At 43.6% G+C, this 16482-nt stretch overlaps 1 protein-coding gene across 1 annotated transcript in view; it reads left to right on the forward strand.

The window, feature by feature from the left end:
• PIK3R3 (phosphoinositide-3-kinase regulatory subunit 3) overlaps positions 1 to 14427 on the forward strand; it is a 32529-nt gene extending 18102 nt beyond the window's left edge. Inside the window, exons 4-10 of the mRNA XM_063407162.1 lie at positions 1235 to 1415; positions 2325 to 2450; positions 3216 to 3358; positions 4432 to 4608; positions 5092 to 5166; positions 5480 to 5650; positions 7070 to 14427. Of these exons, the coding sequence (XP_063263232.1) occupies positions 1235 to 1415; positions 2325 to 2450; positions 3216 to 3358; positions 4432 to 4608; positions 5092 to 5166; positions 5480 to 5650; positions 7070 to 7271 (1075 nt within the window). The 3' untranslated portion in view covers positions 7272 to 14427. The remainder of the gene's footprint in view (positions 1 to 1234; positions 1416 to 2324; positions 2451 to 3215; positions 3359 to 4431; positions 4609 to 5091; positions 5167 to 5479; positions 5651 to 7069) is intronic.
• The last annotated feature ends 2055 nt before the right edge of the window (positions 14428 to 16482 follow it).

A 16482-nucleotide genomic window follows, 5' to 3' on the forward strand; every position in this document is an offset into this window, starting at 1 on the left:
TACTCAGTCAGATCCTCACTAAGGATCTCTATGTAGATGAGATGGGACTCAGGGAGGAGAGCTGCTCAGGAGTGCTTCATAGTTTCAGAACTGCTAAGGTAAAAGGTGTTTCTAAACCAGGCCTTTGATTAATGGGAGAGTGTTGGATACCTCATCAGCGTGCAGCTCTGCAGAACTGAACACAATGTCTTGGTAAAAAGAGTATCTTGTGCTTTCCGATCTAAAGTTTAGGAAATATTGACTTGGAGCTATGTTCATTTCTTCATTAAAATCGTCTGCAAGTGGCAGGTTTCCCAGAGCTGCCCCAGCCCTGTCTGCTGCAGTTAGGCAGAAACCTCATGTGACTGGCTCTGGTGCCTTGCCCAGCCTGCCCAGCCACTTGCCTCTGACAGGCTCCCAAGGGTGATTGTTAGGGACAAGCAGGTGAGGCACAGGAGCCACAGCCCTTGTAGCACACCCTTGGGAGCTACTGTGATACAGCAGGTACTTGATCCTGCTGTGAAATTCCATTGCCTTAGTGGTAGGTTTGATCCCAAGGGTGTAGTTAAAATTCTGCTTTAACTTTTGCCTCCAAGTTCACAGCCTGTGTGCTAAGGTTTGGCATGATTTGGTTATTTTACTGAATTGTAAGAGCAGGAGAAGGACAGGACAGTGTCTAAACAGGCTGTTGTTGGAAAAAAAAAAGGAAGAAAAGCACTCCATTTGGGGAAACCACTAGAATGTATAAATCTGCATAACTAAATTTACAACCATCTTGTAATCCTCAAAGGATTTTGTATGTTCGTGTATCCTATATTAGCACCCTTAACTCAAAAAGATTCATTAATAATTATATAATTCTGTACTCATTTGTATCCTATTAGTGACCCTGAATTGCAGGAAATTATGGGTTGGGGTTTTCTTATGGCTCCTTTATTCAGCCTTCAGCATCCTTCTTTTCCCTTACAAAACTTCTGGCAAAGCTAGGACTTAAATACCATAAGCTGGCTCCAGAATGAACACATAGGAAGAGATTTACTTTGGGCTTTGCTCCTGTTCAAATAATCTGATGATAATTCTGTGTGTATTGACTTTTAAACTACTTAATATTGCTGCTGTGTAAAGAATCCCTGTGTAGGTGTGCAGTGTGGGAGCCACTTGCTCAGGAATTTCACTGGTGCCTTTGTTAGCAGCCTCAGTGCTGGTGAGGGATGGGAGGGACACAGCAAAACCTCTGAATGACTGTACTTTACAGGAAGGGTGGCAACAACAAACTGATAAAGATCTATCATCGGGATGGAAAATACGGCTTTTCTGATCCACTGACATTTAATTCCGTTGTGGAACTCATTAACCACTACCGCAATGAGTCCCTTGCTCAGTACAACCCCAAGCTCGATGTGAAGTTGATGTACCCCGTGTCCAGGTACCAGCAGGTAAGATCCTCATCAGCCCCAATAGCTTTCAGTGCAGACAAGAAAAAATTGCAGATGTGCATGTAATTTTAGGGTTTCTCTATAAATAGCATGATTAAAAAAAAAAAGTTAATTATTTTTATTTTAAATTTTATTATTTTTTAGTATTTTTTATTTATTTTATTTAAATTTGTATTAATTTTTAATCTTTTTTTTAACCGGAAAAAAAGAGGTGAATTTTCATATTTGGCCTTACTTGCATCTTCCAAACTGTCTAACCATCTAAAGCTGCTACATTTTATCAGGTTTCCAGTCTCCATCTGAGCCCAACAGAGGATTTAAACCATGTCAGGCAGCAGAGCTGAATCTCTGAGAAACTTTTTAATTTCTCCTTGCACCCTTGTGAACCCACTGAGCGCTGTTCTGGCCAGTGCTGCCCATCTGAGCTGTGCAGCTGCTCACTCTGTGCATAGCCATCTAAATTTTTCAAGAACATTCTTTAAACTTTTATTCAGTAGCCCAAAACATATTTTTGCATTAAGGAAAAAGAACTGCAGAGCTTTTTAGGAAAAAAAAAAAGAAAAAAAGAAAAAAAAAACCCCTCTGTTCTTTAACTGAAGATTCTAAGCAATTTGCTTCTTTCTTTCTTGAACCTGATAGCAATCCTGAAAGTAAGGTGTGGTGTGTTTTTGGAGGTTTAGTGCACAGCTAAACAGCTCTTGGTGTCCCATAGTTCCAATTCCTTGTGTCTGTAAACTCTGGAACATGTTGCACAAAGGAAAGCAGATTTAGACACCGTGCTCTCTAGAAACTGGATTATAAATCATGATGCTAATATCTGTAAAATGCAAATGTGCATAAGTGGACAAATGAATACTCTTAAGGAAAAGCTGCTTTGCTTGAAGACTTAACAGCTCTTTGTATGTGCAGGATCAATTGGTGAAAGAAGATAATATAGATGCAGTAGGTAAAAAGCTTCAAGAATACCATGCTCAGTATCAGGAGAAGAGCAAAGAGTATGACAAATTGTATGAAGAATACACCAGAACATCTCAGGTTAGTGCTGCTTTGGCTCTTTGTAGAGTGTGTTTATTGTTGCTTAAAAAGCAAAGAAAATTATTTTAACCTGTTAAGGCTAATAAAGGTAATATAAGGAAAAATCGTAGTAAATTGTGGGATAGAGCAAGGAAATTTCATCTTTCATGGAAACAGTGAATACTGCTTGTTGCAGATAGTCCTAGAGGGATGGTGTGGGGCAAGGAAGAAAGAGGAGCTGAAGTTTTTGGTGTAAGGTAAAGCTGTGGACAAGGCCAGCACTTACAAGCTTTGCAGTGCAGGCTTCTTCCTTGGCTGCTGAGCATTTCCAGCTGCCACATGCTGCAGTGAGAGCTGTAGAGGGGTTTGTCCAGGTTTTTTGTGCAATCACATGCGAGTCAGTTACCACATATTAGGCATTAAGGAAGTGTGAATATGGTATTTGGACTGCTTCTTGTAAAATAAGATAGTTCATATATGGGGAGGACATTTGCTGGCAGTCTTCCTGCAAACTGAGATGGAAAATATGACTAAAATGTTCGAGGGGTTTGCAGCCTAATAGAGAGCATCAAGTAGGGGAGGAGGGTAGACTTACAGGGAGTAAGTCTGCCCAGTTCTTTCCTGACCCTACTCAGACATTTGACTGAATTTAAAGCTGATTAATCCTATTTTAACTTAGTGGGGGGAGAAAAAGATCATCTTCTCAGTCAGTTTAGGCAACATAATCAAGTCTTGCATCGTCGTCTGTGTTAAGAACAAATGATGAAGGACTCTTTCCTTACATAGGAAATTCAGATGAAGAGAACTGCAATTGAAGCATTTAATGAAACAATTAAGATATTTGAGGAGCAGTGCCACTCCCAAGAGCGATACAGCAAAGAATACATCGAGCGATTCCGCAGGGAGGGGAACGACAAAGAAATTGAACGGTGAGCTCTCAGGTTGTGTTTGCTTACCTGGAAAAAGTGGTGTCCACACTGACACTGCCGTGACAGCATCATATAAAGCACTTTGTAAGCTCAGTGTTTTCTGAGACCTTCCCTCAAGGTATCTCAGCCTTCAGGAAAGCTCTCTTCTCTCAAGGAATTGCTGGGAAATCTCTGGATTATCCTTTCTTAACTTGAGTAAATCAAGATACTGTGATGAGGACGAGGAAAGAACAGGAAATAATGATTTAATTTGCTTATCCCATGTCTATTTGGATTTACTCAGAATATAATTCAGAGAACTCTGTACTTGCAAACTGTGAAATGAATGTAAATTTGGTAAATCTCATTGTCCATAGTCGGTTTTAGTCGCTTTCAAAGAAGATCAATGTTTAGTAGCTGTGATCTAACAAATTCAGTGAGTGCATTGTTTGAAACTACCCTTCCAAGAAGGTATTAGCAGAAAAAGCTGGATCTGGGCCTTTGAAGAAAGGCCAGGTACAATGCCTCACTTGACACAGTGCTTTATGAACCATCTTAAGGAGGTTTTTTGACCAGAAACAGTTACATGCAACAATCTCAACAATGCATTTGGGGTGCTTTGTTCCGAGTAAAGGCAATTAACAAGCAAAAGATGTAATTTTCCTGAGTGACACAAAACCTGCAAACTAATCTGGAATGAAGAGACAGGCAGCATTATTTCCTGGTAGCTCTTGATAGTAATTGAAGTTTGCATTTGAAATCTTGCTATTGCTGATACTTGTGGTGGGCTCGCATAATTGATACAACAAAAACTGAATCTGACAGTGAAGGTGGAATCTGTTCTAGCTTACCTTCCTACAGAGAATTTCTTCTTGCATCTCTGCCAGAAGGAAATATATTAAGGTAAACTGAAGGTTGCAGCCCTCTGGCAGGAGGTCTTTCCTGTCACTTGTACAGTAATTTTCATGTGAGGAGGATGTGGTCAAAGGAAGGAGTTGCTGTTATGGTGGTTCTGTGATACTTTTCTGTAAGTGCCACCAGTAGGTTCAGTCCTTCTGGGCTGGTTTGACCTCTTCTCTCATCCTCATTTGCAGGATAATGATGAACTATGAAAAATTAAAATCACGCCTGGGTGAGATCCATGACAGTAAAATGCGCCTGGAACAAGACTTGAAGAAACAAGCTCTGGACAACAGGGAGACTGATAAGAAAATGAACAGCATCAAGCCTGACCTAATTCAGCTCCGCAAAATCAGAGATCAGTATCTTGTGTAAGTAAGCCTGACCCATACCTCAGAATAGTGTCTCTGATGAATCTGATTAATGGCTGTTTCCATCAGGATAATGAGAGTTTAATTTTCTTTTCATAACCAAAGTTCTGTTGGTGCTAAGGTGCTACAGTCTAGCAGGGGATGTCTGAGAGCTAGTTGGCCTCTTCATTACTTCATTATTTAAAGAGCCAGCTACAACTAGGTGCACATTCTGCAACTCCTGTAAATAAAGAATTTGAGAAAAATTAGTTATAAACAAAACCTGTGGTTGCTAATACAACAGATGTAAGTGCTTCTTTTTGTTAGGTGTCTCAGATGTTGCTTATACCCACACTTGATTTCACCACCACTGTTATCCAGCTCCTAATGTCCCTGGGCTGGACACAGACTGTTTCTCTTGTGTCTGAGCTTCAGCTTGCTCACTAAGAAAACCCATGCACATGCTCTGAAGTAATGTATAATAATGTTCTCTTCTTCTGGCAGATGGCTCAATCACAAGGGGGTGAGACAGAAGCGAATAAATGACTGGCTTGGGATCAAAAATGAAAATATTGATGAGTAAGTGTCACTATACATATGATTTTATTGAGAAGTGTGCCATTAGTAAGTGCTTTCTCTTGTGGGGTTGGTAACAAAAACCACCAGTTTCTCAATAAAGGACTGGAGTCATGTGATGTCACATGAGGCAGCAACTCTGCTGAAACATGTAGGATTAAAATTGAGATTTAAGTGGAAGCCTTTAATATATGTTTGTTAGGAGCCCAACCTCCCAATTCGGGCAATTCTGGTATTTCTTTGTATGATTTCTGTGAAAATAACTCGGCTTATTAACTCCTTTACTGATCACTGGTTAACAAATTTATCCTCTCAGCACGTACTTTGTGAATGAAGAAGATGAAAATCTGCCACATCACGATGAGAAAACTTGGTTTGTTGGGGATCTCAACCGTATCCAAGCGGAAGACTTGCTCTGTGGGAAACCTGACGGAGCATTTTTAATCCGTGAGAGCAGCAAGAAAGGATGTTATGCTTGTTCTGTGGTGTAAGTCTGTTTTCCTTTTTGTTTTAACTACTCAATTCATAAATCTCTACCAAAGCTCTTTATTTTGGAGAACAAAAGCCAGGCCTAACTTAGGCCTATCCGTTGGAATGTGTTGTGTGTTTGCAGGAAGACCGGCCTGGTAAAAGCTTTGTAACAAAAATGTGCTTTGAATGTGCAATAACTGCAGTCCTGCAGCCTCTGCAGTTCCCACAGTAGTTGGTACGAACTTCTGAAGTATCCCAACTTGAAGCTCTGTAGTAAGGGCCTAAGTTAGGGCCTAATTCTCCCATATTCTTCCCTGCTAAGGGACCCATGGGAAGAAATAAAGCAGGGCTGTAAAGGTGTGGCATCCTCCATTCTCATTTTCAGACATGCCCAATTCTAGATCTTTTTCTTATATGTGTAGAGTAATGGTGATGCTTCAGAGGATTATTTGTGAGCAGTAGTTTTGATGACATTCACACAGCCTTGCATTGATTTCTTGTATTTCACTTCATTTTATGCCGATGTAATGAAGGTCAGAAATACTCCAACTCCATTATCTAAAAATCCTTCAAGCTTGTCCTGGAGTCCAAAATGGCTTTCACTGATTTATTTCACATGAGGTTAATTGCTTCTGAGCACAAATCTGAGAAATGAATATATGAAGGTTTAGCACCTCAAGGTAACTGTAGTATCTGTTCCATGTTCTGTTCATTGCAGTCACTGAAGTGCTGGCTTCATCAGATGCTTTTGTTTGGTTGGGATCATGCTATAGGCTTGCAAAGGGGTGGCACTAAGTAACCTGTTCCTACATGTGACTGGGATTTTAACAGGCTCCAGGACAAGGATTACATAATACCTGATCTTTCTGGCAGATAAGTTTTTCTAGCAGCTTTGGAATTGCTGTGCTCCAGTAGCTGCTTTGCCAAGTTAAAGACTCGGTCGCTATGGCTTCAGATAATGAATCAGCTTGAACCCGTCCCATGCTTAACATTAAAAAATGCACATGGAAGGTTAGCACTGTGTTCCATGGAATACTTTCTAGGTCCTGATAATTTGTGGGTTTGGGTTTCTTTGCTTAGTGGAAAGGTTTCTAGGTGAGTTGAGCACAAAGTCATTGCTGACTTCGGGTGCTTATCTTCTTGGTTTAGTTCTTGACTTTTTTCCCAAGGACCATTTGGAGAACAATGCAGTAGGGAATTGTACTGCTGGGATGGAAGAGCCCTCTTATGTGGATTATTATGCAAGAGTGTTTAATTGTGTGCCCCGAAGCACTGTTTCTTCACAGACTACATTAATCTCTTCCACTTGCATCTACTGGGTCCTCCATTATGTAATCCAGTGACTGGCGGAGTTGCTGCATTAGTTAATTGTTAATAGACTGTCACTTTGGGTTTGTCCTTTCATGTTAAACTCTCCTCTTTCCTTTCATTGCAGAGCTGATGGAGAAGTGAAACACTGTGTGATCTACAGCACTCCAAGAGGTTATGGGTTTGCAGAACCGTACAACCTGTACAGCACACTTAAGGATTTGGTTCTTCATTACCAGCAGACGTCCCTAGTCCAACACAATGATTCCCTAAATGTCAGGCTTGCCTATCCTGTCTACGCACAGATGCCCCCCTCTCTCTGCAGGTAAATTTTGGGGAGGAGGAAAGCGTTGGCTTATCTTGGATTCTTTTCTACAATTTTTATTAGAACTCGGAGGGCATTCTTTCTCCTTAGACTGCTTGTTTTGCACAAGAAGTGATTCTGTGAATGTGAATCAAAAAGAGGCCTAGCAGCAACAAGACGACAACTTGGGTGTAGGTGTCCTGGTGCTACCTTAAAAGCTCAGCTGTGCTTTTACACCGATACTTTTGTTTCCTTATGAGGGGAATAAACTCAACGCAACGCATAAGAAAATACTGGAAGCAGAGCATCATTTTATGGAGATGATTTTTTGCCAGGCACCTTCAGTGGAACTTCTAATTGGATTTTGTTTTCTCTTGTTCTGGTAGACACAATTTGAAGCCTCTGCCTGAGGCACTGGTAATGTCTTTCAGTCTTAAACTCCCAACAAACTAGGGGGAAAACTCTGCCACAGCAATTCTTCTCTGCTAATTTTAGCAGCTTCACTGCGATTCAGCCGGACTTCCAAAAGAGGGCTTGTCTTGAGGTAGCATGGTATTTGGTGAGAGAAGACCAAAGGAATTATGGGAAAGCTTCAGGTTTTTATTTAAATGGAAAAAAAATGCTTGTAAAAGGAAAGTTGCTTTATTTTTTTGCCAACAGTAACAAAGTTTTGGTTTCAATGGCACTACAGGTCTTCGCTTAAAGGAAACGTAACCAAACTGAACACGCCAAAACTTTGTTCGTTGCTAGATCGAGCACTTACAGGGGAGGTTGCATTAGCATCCGCACATACTTTCTGCACCAAAACTTGAAACAAATAAAAGGAAAAGCTAAACATTGTGTGGCTTCAAAACACGAAATTTGTCTGATCTGATGTAATTGCTCACTCTCCTCCTTGTTCACCCCCTCTCCCTCCTGTTCCTCAGCTTGGGATTCTGTTTTCAGAGTTTTAATGATACTGTGCTTCAGAATGTAAACCTGAATGAAGCTTGCACTGACCTGCTGAAGGTCTCTTGCTGAACAGTGACAGACTCTTGATTTTGGTACAAAAAAAGGTCGGTGTAATCAAATGCTCCTGGATGGCTTATTGTACCCATTTCTTTGGTGGGGTGTAGTTACTGTACTACTTACTTGTAGTTGTAACAAGTGAGCATGCTAATCCTAGATCTCCTCTGATTTGTTCTTTGCAAGCTGGGTTCTGAACTCTCACACCACTGCAGCCAAGCAAGATTTTACTCTGGTATAATCTAAATTCCCTTGTAGTTATTTTAGACATGATGCAAAACACAGGGAGGGAAGAGAGCCATACGCCTCAGTTATTGGATGTCTGGTACCATCCTTTGGCAAGGGCTGCTGTCAAATACTGGAGTGGGTAGTCCTGGGCTTCATCAACTACAGCAATCATCAAACAAATCCCCTCCCTGGAAAGTGTACAAAGCAGCTTATTTCCATTCCTTAAGCTTCTAAAATGAAAAAGAGCTAAGTTTGGCAAACTGAACCACTTGGCATCAAAGCACAACTGGCAAAGTAATTGTTCAGTGTGCAACCTTGAAAGTTACTTTTGTTCCCATTACTGGAAGCGTTTCCCTTGCAATGCACCCATTGTGCAGGACAGGAAGCAGACAGTCATGCAGGTCTGAGAATGCTGGAGACCCGTTTCTGACCCTGGGGCTGATTTCCTGTTCAAATGGCTATTTTCTGTAATGCCTGGGCAGTGGTGCCAGGCTTGTTGATGTATATTGTTTACACTAGAAGTATTATTTCACTGAATGTCTTGAATTCACAAGTAGGGAAGTGACAAGGCTGGAGCACTGACAGCCATTGCAGGAAGGGTAGTCTGGTTGCCTGGCATGCCATGACATTTTTTATTTTGCACTAATGACCCTGACGCATCCCAGACACTTCCTAATTGGCCAGAGTGCAATCTTCAGGCAAGGAATTCTGTAGTTGCCATTTTTCTCATTTAAATGATACCCTACAAAGCTCAGCCAAAACTCAGAACTGTGTGAGAGAAGAGTAAAATTTGCATAAGCTGCTATGTCAAAGTGAACCAGATCTGTTTGTGTGTCCCTTCTGCTTCCCCAGGAAAAAAAGGAAAAATGAGACATGGCCTTAGCTGTTAGTGGAAATCTTGAATGGTTTCCTCAGTGGTCTGTGGACATGGAATTTTTTCTTGGCTAATTTGCAGTTCTAATCTGGTAGCTGTACAGCTGCCATTCTCACACCTCTCAGGCATCCAGCATTCCCTTGATGCTGGGCTGAGACCAAATGCTCAATGAAGGAAATCAGTTCAAAGGCACAAATGATAGCCAGGTGCCTCATGCCAGTAGAAAAACCTGTGTGAGAGGAGTGTCTGATTTTTCCCTGCCCTTGTGATCTCCCTGCACTCTCTTACTGACAGTGTTAACATTTGAGGCTGATGAGGCCCATGTTTCTGATCCCTGCTTTTGTGACAGAGGAAACCTGGCCAAAGTGTTTCACATCTGCCCCAGTTTCAGGTAGGGCTCAGTTTTGTTTTAAACAGGCACAGATCTACTTGCAGGCTTATAAATCCTGGCACACCCTCACGGTCCTGACAGCAGCAGGATAGCAGAGCAGGGCTGACTGAAGTCTCCCTGTAGTGGAATCTGATTGATCCTGTGAGGTCTTGGTCCAGGCTCCAGCCCTGGCTGTGCCAAGGTAAATGCAGTGTAATTCCATTAGCATCTGTGAAGGTAGCTTGGCTTTATCGTGGTGTGAGTGAGTTGGGACTCCTGGCCATTTGCTCCCCAAGCTCTTTTTGCTGGTCACAGGTGATGTATTTGCTGTGAATGATGGACCCAGAGCCAATAAGCCATCCTTGAGGTGTTCTTGGAAGTTCTGTTTTGCCCAAACTTTCAGGGCAGGGCTAGGGGCAAATGAAGCCTGCATTCCTTGTACTGGCTCCATTATTCTGAGCAGTCTCCTGAGGCTGTTTTGCCACTTTCTTTCTCTGTGTTTGGTTTAGGCACCTGGAGTCCCAGCTGCTGCCATGGTTCCCCTTTGGCTCACACATGCTATTGCACAGATTCTTTTTGCAACTATTTTGCACTCACAGAGCAAATCAAAATTGATATAAAATCAACTGACACATGTAGCTGGTGTGATCTATGGGGCAAGGGCTTGGTCCTGCACCTCTCATTGTGCTTGGCCTAATTCTGTTTGCTCAGTAGCATTAGACCTGTGAGAAAACCCACAGCTTCCAGGAGCTGTTCTACACTTGCATGACTGAGAAATCAGAAATGGGCTTGTGAGGTGCAGGATTACACCCCAGCATGAAAAGCAGCTGTTAAGCCTGAAACAAATACAGGAAATGTGAACACAGAGGCAAAACAAAGAAACTCAAGTTCTTTTAAAATAGTAAGATGTGAGAAGGTTTTGAATTTAAGAGTCAGAACATCAGGAGGAAAGGGGGAAGTAGCCTCACTGTTGTAGCAGCCATCTGGTACCAGGCTGCAGTTAGAGGAGCATTGATCTCACTGACCCATGTTGTATTAAATATATATGTAGAGTTAAATAAATAACTTTTGCACAGTGTTAAATGGGGGAGGGGGGTAGGGGATGTTGAAACTCGAATATGCACAGTTTCTTCTAATCTGTTTTGAAGTATATTTGCAGGGAATTAGGGGTGATTCAGTATTTTGTATTGGTATGGATGGAAATCAGGTCTGCTTCCACAGTTGCCATTGGCCCCATTGTGTCAGCCACGAGTGCCATGTTTTTGAAGTTACTAAGTTATAAATCTTTTCCCACTAGTTTGTTTGTTGATTACAAATAATCTGAGCGTGGGAAGAACCAACTTAGAAACAGAGGGATGTCCCAGCAGATGCCTCACTAGTGTGTGAAGCAGTAATGTGCAATTGTCCACCTTCTGATACTGGAGTGCTCTAGTTTTGAGGGGTTATCTTTGGGTTTTTATTTCATTCTCATCAGCAGTGAAGTGAGTTGCTGCTTTGCAGCATTGGTAGTTTTAATCTAGAGTTATATCCAGTACAGCCCTTTGTCTTATGCCAAAATTAAAATGCTCTTTCCACACTCATCTCTCTTGAGGTGGCAGATGTTCAAGAAGTTTTCCATTTAATCTGATGGGCCTGATTCTTTTCTCGCTGACACTAGTGTTAGCAAGACTTCCACAACCAAAAGCCATTCCCAGAAAAAAACCTTTCATTTGATCACAGCTGAATTCTAGTCACAGCAGGGCAAAAATCAAAGTTTTTCCCTCGCAAAGCCAGGCAACGGTAATGGGACTGTGGAAATGAATGCTGACACTTAGTGCTGTTTTGGGGAGGGCAGGAGAAGGATGAGGGTCTTGGTTGCCCCAAATCCTGGGCTCTCTGCAGGCTTGGGTGGCACCATGTCTGTAACTGAACGCTGTGGCTGTTTAAAACAGCAGAATTGCTGTAGGAGTGTCACACTTTAGGTTTGGAAAAGCCCCTTATTTGGTACTTGAACAATCTCGCTTCTGTTTTTGAATGTCTGTTTATTTTTTATTTTTTGTTACACTAACAGGGAATAAAAATCTGAAATGTTAGTGAGTCTTGTATGCTTGCTGCATTGTGCAGACATGAAACAGGTACTGCTTGTGGATCAGGAGCGGTAAGAGACAGGTTCAAAATGCAGTTTTACAAAGCACTATGATGGGTTGAGGGTTGTTTTGTTTAGACCATGTTTAAAACCAAGTTTCCTTTTGTATAGTTTTCTTATGGCTGATTTACAACCTCTGCTTTTGCAATAGCAAAATCAAAATAACATTCCCGAAGAACAAAAACGCTGTGAGGGGAGGGGGGTCAGGTTTGCTCAAATTCAGCATTCAAAGCAAATAGCTTTAGTGGAGAGGAAGGATCAGCACCCTGCAGCATCCCTCTGGCTGTAGTTTGATGAAGCAGGAGACAGACCATGAAGCAGAAACCTCTGCCTGGAACCACAAAATAAGAGGAGATGCTAGAGCAGACCCTTCCCTTTGGAATAACCAGTTGTATTCTCCTTAAATGCACAGGCAGGAGAGGGTTAGGGAGCTGATACAAGTCCGTGAGGAGCTGCTGCCCTTTCTGCATGGGAAGGGAACTTGCACTGCTGATCCCCTTGTTTCCCTTGGCACACGAGCAGCCGGGAGAAGGGAAGGACCAGCCCAAAGAGGCGCTGGCCTGTTCGCCAGGAGGCTGGGCCAGTTCAGCACTGCGTGAGCAGCAGCTTTGGATGGGGTTACGTGAAGTTTGGCCAACATTTTTGTGAATCTTGCGTTCTGTGGGCAGAAATACTTTCCACCGAATGGGAAGGGGGAAAAAAACCCAAAAAAATCTCTCTTGAAATCTTTTCAGTTCCTTCCTGTTTGTTCAGAGGGGCAGATTGGGAGCTTTAGCTTGTTAACTGTTTAGATGATAGTGCTTGAAGTGCTGGGCTTTGGGGCTGGCTCCATACAATTAATGCAGAATTTGCATTTTTTAAATTGCTATTGGCGTAGACTCACCATATTTTATGACTAGACTAGCCATTTGTTCTAAAGTTTGCCTTGAAAAAACATAATAGGAGCTTCAGAGGCAAGGAAAAATAAGTGAGACAGGCCCTTTTGGATAGAAAAAAACTTTGCTTCATTGATCAACCTATATTAGAGAAAGCAACTTTAATTTGATGCCCCCCTCCACCACCTTCCCTTGGGATTGCTTCTGTGAGATCGGCACTGGCAAAGGAGGGGAAGGACATTTCCCCCTGTATCCAGAACGCCGTTCCCATGCACTTCCCAAGTGCTTGTAGCAAGAGGCTCGGGATGGTTTGGAGAAAGTTACTGCATCCAAAGACAAGAGAAAAGGTCTCTAGGGGTGACTGTCACCTCCCAGCAGGGCACTGTAGGATGCTGGGGCCGGCCCCGAGCTGCCCCCAGCCCCTGGTGGCTGCAGGGGTGGGCTCACATCCAGTCAGCTGGGTCGGGGTTTGGATCTGTTTTGTTTTCGTGAGTGACTTCTACATCCAGCAAAGATCTGTTCGGTGAAAAACCTGTTAATTTTGTATATCTGGCTGTTTATTGCACCATGGGATTGTAATGGTCTGCATCATCCGTGTGTGTGTGCGCGTGCGTGTGTGTGTATATGTACTGTATGTATATAGATATATGTAAAATATATTCACGTACACATTTATATGCATTAGCTGTAAGTGGCACTGCCCCTTAAAAAGAAAACAAAACTCACTGTTAGCACATTCTGCCACGTGTTTGGGCAGAATTGGGTTGGTTTTTTGTCAAACGGAAAGGAGTTTATTGTGTTCATCTTGCATATGTGCTTCTGAAATGCTGAACTCTGGATTTCCTCGGGGGGGTTGCTACTATATTTGTAAACAGAGTTGATTTGGGGTGTTATTTACTCCGGGACAAAGTGTTCAACCGTGTCCCAAGCAAAGGCTTAGCAAAAGAACCCCTCTTGCTCTCTTGTGAGACGTTTGCACGTTGCAGTGGCCCCTCAGTGTCCCCTGTCCAGAGCTGATGTGCAATGGGTGGTGTTGGTGCGTGTCCCTTTGTGAGTGGACTCTTTGTTCAAGGTGTGGTTCAATGTAAAGCATGAGTGGGTGTTTGATCTTGTGTCGAGGGCTGAAATAACAGCACACTCCTTTGTACAACCTTTGCATCAATGTTTCTGCTTTTCTTTGACTTCTATTTTCTTTAAGGGAAACTGCATCTGTTAAGAACCTGCTTCTCCAGAAGCTATTGAATTATTTTGTTTTCCAGATGAATTCCAGCATGTAACTTTGGTACTCTTGTTTGTTATTTGTGTAAAATCTGTTCTTCTGTCGTTTATGGTGTAGTCGGGGAGGGGGGTGGGGGGAAGAAAAGAAAAAAAAAAGGAATTCATGTAGTTTAACTTTTAAAGAAAAGAAACAAACTGCTTCATAAGGAAACCAAGTGTATGTTAGTGTTTTCTGACAAGTCATCCTGTAGTTTCTAGCTCAGTAATGCAACACTGTACTTGTCACCGGGTGTGTTACAATTTTGCTGTACTTTCTTTTACTAGTTGGTTGGGCTTTTAAATCCCAGACACTAAGCATCCTGGGCCTACTTGCTCTAGATCAAAAAAAAATGCAATAAAAAAAAATTGCAATAAAGCACATTGACATGTAATGTTTTAGAAGGATGTACTGACAGCTGTTTCTAATAAATTCCAAACTGCAGCGTGGTCGGGCTGCCGTGGTGTAGCTGTGTCTGTCTCCCAGCCGAGGCCATGGGCATCATCTTTAACAGAAGCTTTAAAAAAAAAAAAGACTTGCAGAGGTCTGATTTCCTCTAGGCTGGAGAGAAAGCCCCTCCTGGGGCTGGGAGGAGGGAGGGATACACGTAGCACACGTTCCTTAGCCGAGCCTTCCCCGCGTTCCTTTCACAGCGCCTTCCCAGGGAGCAGGAGCCATCAGGAACGTTCTTGCATGGCTCACTGCTTCCTCTGCCAACAGGGAAAACCACGCTTGGTGATGCCACTGTTGGTGCTGGGGGGAGAGGAGGGGATGCACCACTTGAGCAGACTTAGGAAAGACGTGGCTCAGCTGCATCCTCTCACTCAGACTGTGCAGGAGTGACAGAGATTGCTGTTTGCTCTCCCAGTTGCTTCATGAGCACCAGGCATTGGAACCACTGTAAAATCAGTGAGTTTGGGGGTGGTGTTGCTGATCCTCTTCCATTACAAACACGGGTGATGGCAGGAGGGCAAACTTGGGGGGAAGTTTTGCCCCTTAAATTTGGCAGTTGGATGGGATGCCACCCTCAGAAATTGGATGGTAAACATCCTCAGATGTCTAGGGCAGGGGCAGGGGCAGTGGCTGTGCATGGCTCGGTGTTTTTGCAGCCCCATGAGTCGACCTTTTTGCAGACTAACGAGCAACACTTTTCCAGCCTCCTGAGTCAACCATTTTTGAAAAAAATGCTGCATCAGCATTTTTCACAGGGCCGAGTAAGCCTTTTGAGCTGCTGACTCAGCACTCCCTCCATCACCCGCTCCAGAGGCCCCTCCACCAGCAGGCAGGGAGCACCCAACAGGGCAGGAAAGTCCCTGCTCATGGTGCAGGGGAGCTGGGAGCACCCAAATCGACCCTGAAGGCTCACCCGGGCATCTGTCATTACACCCGGCAAGGAGCTCACCCCATGCTGCAGCACCTCGGGGTGCTCCCTGCTGTCCTGCCCACAGCACTGGAGGGATGCAGCCCCTCAGAAACATCACCTGGAGCAGCAGCAGCCACGTGGTACCCAAGGGATGAGCCATGGGCTCTGTGGGCTGGGGTTCACTGCATTGGCACCCCCAGGCAAGAGGAGAGCAGTGGGGAAACATCAGCAAGAAACTGAGAGGACTCTGCAAGGTGCTCCAGGGGCCTGGCTCTTTCTTATGATTATTTAATTTATTTCTCTTTAATAAGGACTAATGAGGCAGAATTGCAGGAAAGATGTAAGTCACTAATTGGCGAATAGTTTTCCAGGGCTTTGCCAGACTGTTCGCTGTGTTATGAAAACATCACAGCCAGAGCCGGCGTAGGAAATTTCCAAGCGGCCGTGCTGACTGGATGGAAAGAAAAACACCTCCCAGCTCAGATGTCTTCTCAGAGAAAGGGCAGATCCCAGGGATTTTTCCATCCTCAGCGATTCCACAGAGCTTCCTGCAAGTCCTCTGGGTGCCCCCCACTCACACCCAGGACCCTTCCCGGGGGCAGGCAATGGGCCAGCACCCCCAGGCGTGGCACCGTAGGGCAGGGGTGCAGGATGGAGGGACAGAAGTCCCCAGGCTGCTTTCATGGCAGTTCTCTTCCCATCCATGCAGGAACCCACTGTGGTGGGAGATTCATGTGAGGATCTTGCCCATGGGGAAAAAAATCTGTCAGGAAAATCCTAAATGCCTCCCCCAGACAAATTGCCTTGATGTAAGGGAACAGGGGTTGGTTTGAAACCCAGGGCTTGTTGCAGCAACCAAGCTGCTCCACTTTTCCTCCTTGGTTTCATCTCTCAAAACAGACTTATTTTAGTCTAATAGTTTAGTTTAATAGACACCGTGTTGCTTGGCAGCAGGAGCAACACAACCACAGCCATAGCTCTGAGTACCATAGTCATAAATTAAGGGCTGGGTGGTGAGTGTGCTGCACAGCACCTTGAGCAGCCCAGAATCCATCAGGGATGTGTTTGCTCGTCCCCTCCATCCCACACCAACATGCAGATTTGGAATGTGGGATCCAGCAGGCGTCTCTGCACCTGAGCC

Source organism: Prinia subflava, chromosome 10 (genome assembly GCF_021018805.1).
Source record: "Prinia subflava isolate CZ2003 ecotype Zambia chromosome 10, Cam_Psub_1.2, whole genome shotgun sequence".
NCBI classification, from domain to species: Eukaryota; Metazoa; Chordata; class Aves; order Passeriformes; family Cisticolidae; genus Prinia; species Prinia subflava.